A 3,852-nucleotide genomic window follows, 5' to 3' on the forward strand; every position below is an offset into this window, starting at 1 on the left:
TTGTTGGAGGAAGTGTCACTGTGGGGTGGACTTTGAGGTCTCCTGTGCTCCAGCCACTCCCAGTGTCACAGTTCACTTTCTGTTGCCTGCAGATAAAGATGTAGGTAGTCAACACCATGTCTGTCTGCACACGTTCCTGGTCCCCACCGAGATGCTAATGAACTGACCTGGAACTAAGCTGCTACTGCAATTAAAAGTTTTCCTTTATAAGAATTGCTGTGGTCATGATGCTTGCTGGCCAAAAGAGGTTATCAGTTCTCATTACAGATGGCTGGGAGCAACCATGTGGTTGCTGGGAATTGAACTCAGGACCTCTAGAAGAGCAGTCAGTGCTCTTAACCTCTGGGCCCTCTCTCCAGCCCCTATTTTTTAGTCTTTTAAACCCAAGGCTATACAACAAGCATGGTTTTTGAAACTTATTGGCATGAAAAACACTTGAGAGTGACTAGCTATTTTAAGCCTTTTCTGTGCACTTAATCCATTTTTTTTTATGTAGAAATACTTGGTTAGGGGGTGGAGAGATGGCTCAGAGGTTAAGAGCATTGCCTGCTCTTCCAAAGGTCCTGAGTTCAATTCCCAGAAAACCACATGGTGGCTCACAACCATCTGTAATGAGGTCTGGTGCCCTCTTCTGGCCTGCAGGCATACACACAGACAGAACATTGTATACTAAATAAATAAAAATAAATAAATATTTAAAAAAAAAAGAAATACTTGGTTATATAATTGTGTTTAAATTGCGAGCAGAATCATTAGGACGGACTTGGAACCTAGAAGTCTGTCCATACAGTAGTGGTCATTTCAGTGTTTGCCATGCTGTCCTAATAAATTAAAGCCCTGTGCAGTCATCAGGTTCTTAGTCAAGGTTATCAGTTCCTTTGACTTTTGCCTGTATTTAAATTTTGACCTTTTAAAAATGGGGTTGTCTCATTTTTCTTCATAATGAATATCTCTGTATTTATATGTATGTGGTATTTTGAGATTTCAATGCTTATTTCATTTATTAGTGAAAACATAGTAAAAAATTAAAGAAAAAACTACTGTGGTATTTCTTTTATAGGTCTTTGCTGCATTGGTAGGTTTTATAGATAGCAAAGATTGCCTACTACTATTTTGTTATCAGTCTCCTTAGAATTTTTGTTTTTTTGTGTTGTTTTTCTCGAGGCAGGGTTTCTCTGTGTAGTCCTAGCTGTCCTAGAACTCGCTTTGTAGACCAGGCTGGCCTCAAACTCATAAAGATATGCCTGCCTCTTCCTCCCAAGTTCTGGGATTAAAGGTGTGCACCACCACCATCCTGTCAAGTCTCTTTAGAATTTTACTAACAATTCTAGATCCCTTATTCTTCTCATAGAACTTAAATTTAATCATTATTTGGCTTGAAAATAAAGTCCTTGGATATGCATTCTCAAAGGGAAGGTTTTTGGCCTGGATAGCTAACTGGTCTTCAGCCTGTGTCTTTCCTTGTAACTCCTGCTCTCACAGAGGCTGTGGGAAAGACAGAGCAGGTGTATGTGGGCTGCCTGTAGTTCCAGTGACCCCAGAGTTCTGTGAGTCTGCATGTCTTATGCAGGGTCAGAGATTGTGACCTGAACAAAAAAGAATGCTTCATCATGCACACTGTGCTTTTGTTCCTGACAGTGGAGGCTTCCTGAAACCATGGTAGGGAAAGTCAGTCGTGAGGTTGAAAGTGAAATATAACTAATTCCTATCTGTTATTTCATAGGATGCTCGTAAAGCTTGTGCTGATGCAACTCTTTCTCAGGTAAGAAACACTTCCAGCTGTCAATCATTCGTAATGCAGTCTACTGTGGGCTGTTACCTTCATGTTGAACTTCTGGAATGAGTAGTCTGTCCTATGGGGTGAGGATGTAAACCACTATCAAGACTTCATTTGGAAGTTGGTTCTGATGGTAGATAGGCAGTGAGTACCAATGGATGTTCTTTAAATGAAAATGAGATCTCTTCCACATGACAAACAGTTTTACTGCCAGACTCGTGTCCAGAAGAATCAAACTGATTGTAAAGCATGTACAGGGCTGATGGATGACGCCGTGGGTAACGTGTACCTCCCACCAATTCAACACTGAGTTCAGTCCCTAGGGCTCTGCAAACATGTGCTGCTCCTCTACCCCAATAAATAAAAGATTCATTTTAAAAGTTATTGAAAATACATGTGATCGTCAGCTCTTGCTGTGCTGTAGTTCTGTTGCTGTGGTAAAGCGCTTTGGTTAAAAGTAACCTGCGGATGAAAGATTAATTTTGATTTAGACCTGCTTCTAGGTCATAATTCACCATTGAGTAAAGTCAGGGCAGGAACCATAGGAGGAGCATTGTTTACTCCTCACTTCCTGAACAGCCAAGGATCATCTGCTTAGAGGTGGTATTGCTCACAATGGTCTGGACCCTGCACATCCGTTGATAGTCCAGACAGTACCCCAGAGAGGATTTTTTTAACTGGGTGATTCTAGGTTGTGTCAGGTTGACAATGGAAAGTTACTGGCACAGTAAACACACGTCCACCTTCTCTTGGGGATTTGATGCCTGGCCCTCATACCTCAAAGACACAGTTTTGTTTTGTTTTTTTTTAAGTGAATATCCATGACGGTGAAAGTATGGTTTGTATATTAGCTAAAGATGGCGATAACTCATAATTTAATGAAGCAATATTAAAATTATGACTTTTCTATAGTAGTCACATGGGGTATACACTCATGATCTTAAAATATCTTACTGTTTGTAGTGAAATGATATGGGATACCACAGTGCCTGCCCACTGGGTAAAGTGGTGAGTGGCATAGGCACCGTGGCGCGTAAGTGCTTGATTGCTGCAGTATATTGCTAATAGACATGCGGTATGTTTAAGGGGATTTACACAGCAGGTACTGCAGGATGGACAGTTTAATTGTGCTACTTTAGAGCAGGTGCAATCTAAAGTGTATAAATTGGCTTTTGGAGAGATGGCTCAGCAGTTAGAAGTATTTGCCGCTCTTCTAGAGGACCTGTATTCTGCTTCCAGCACCCCCACAGTGGCTCACGACTGTCAGTAATTGTAGATGCAGTCTCTTTTCTGACCTCCTAGGGCTCCTGCATGCACTTGGTACACAAAAACATTCAGGGACACACCATACACATAAAATATTCTTTTAAGTAAATATAGGATTTTCCATTCAATATTTTTGATTCTCAGTTGATATTCTATACTGGAAGACAAGTGGAGAGTCTATTTCCTAAAGTTAATCTGTACTAATTTTATTTTTTAAGATCACAAACAACATTGATCCGGTGGGAAGAATCCAAATGCGAACCAGAAGAACGCTGAGGGGTCATCTGGCCAAGATTTATGCCATGCACTGGGGCACAGACTCAAGGTATGAACTGGCTCTTCCCAAGCAGTGCTTGAAATGTTAGCTCACTGCTAGGATTTCTAAAAGACAGTGGTTAGAAAGTTGAACTGGTGTGTGCGTAGTGGCACACACTTTAATCCCAACACTCAGGAGGAAAAGTAGGCAGACCCTTGTGAGTTCCAGGCTAGTCGAGGCTGCATAGTGAGAGAAGGTGAGTTAGAAAACTTGTTCCATCCACTGCCTGCAGCCAGGTCTGGTGTTGACAGGTTCTCTATTCAAATCTCCGTTTAACTCGCTTATTGCACCACTGTCTTTCTCATGCCAGCACCAGCTTTCATCCCTCATCTTTTAGATTCTGGATCACAGTTTCCCCAGCTACTCTGTTGGCTGAGTTGTAATGCAAGAATTGGACGATGAAGCTGGGCAGTGGTGGTGGTGCCTTTCATCCCAGCACTCGGGAGGCAGAGGCAGGCGGATCTCTGTGAGTTTGAGACCAGCCTGGTCTACA

The 3,852-nt window shown here is 41.9% G+C and overlaps 1 protein-coding gene across 4 annotated transcripts in view; it reads left to right on the top strand.

Annotated features, from left to right (window-relative positions):
• The window catches only part of Gnb1 (G protein subunit beta 1), a 64,465-nt gene that overhangs the window by 39,933 nt on the left and 20,680 nt on the right, over positions 1-3,852 (top strand). For all 4 annotated transcript variants that reach the window (XM_005368667.2, XM_005368669.2, XM_005368668.2 and 1 more), the window contains exons 4-5: positions 1,724-1,762; positions 3,262-3,368. In XM_005368667.2, the coding sequence (XP_005368724.1) occupies positions 1,724-1,762; positions 3,262-3,368 (146 nt within the window). The remainder of the gene's footprint in view (positions 1-1,723; positions 1,763-3,261; positions 3,369-3,852) is intronic.

The sequence above is a fragment of the Microtus ochrogaster genome, unplaced genomic scaffold, assembly GCF_000317375.1.
Source record: "Microtus ochrogaster isolate Prairie Vole_2 unplaced genomic scaffold, MicOch1.0 UNK38, whole genome shotgun sequence".
NCBI classification, from domain to species: Eukaryota; Metazoa; Chordata; class Mammalia; order Rodentia; family Cricetidae; genus Microtus; species Microtus ochrogaster.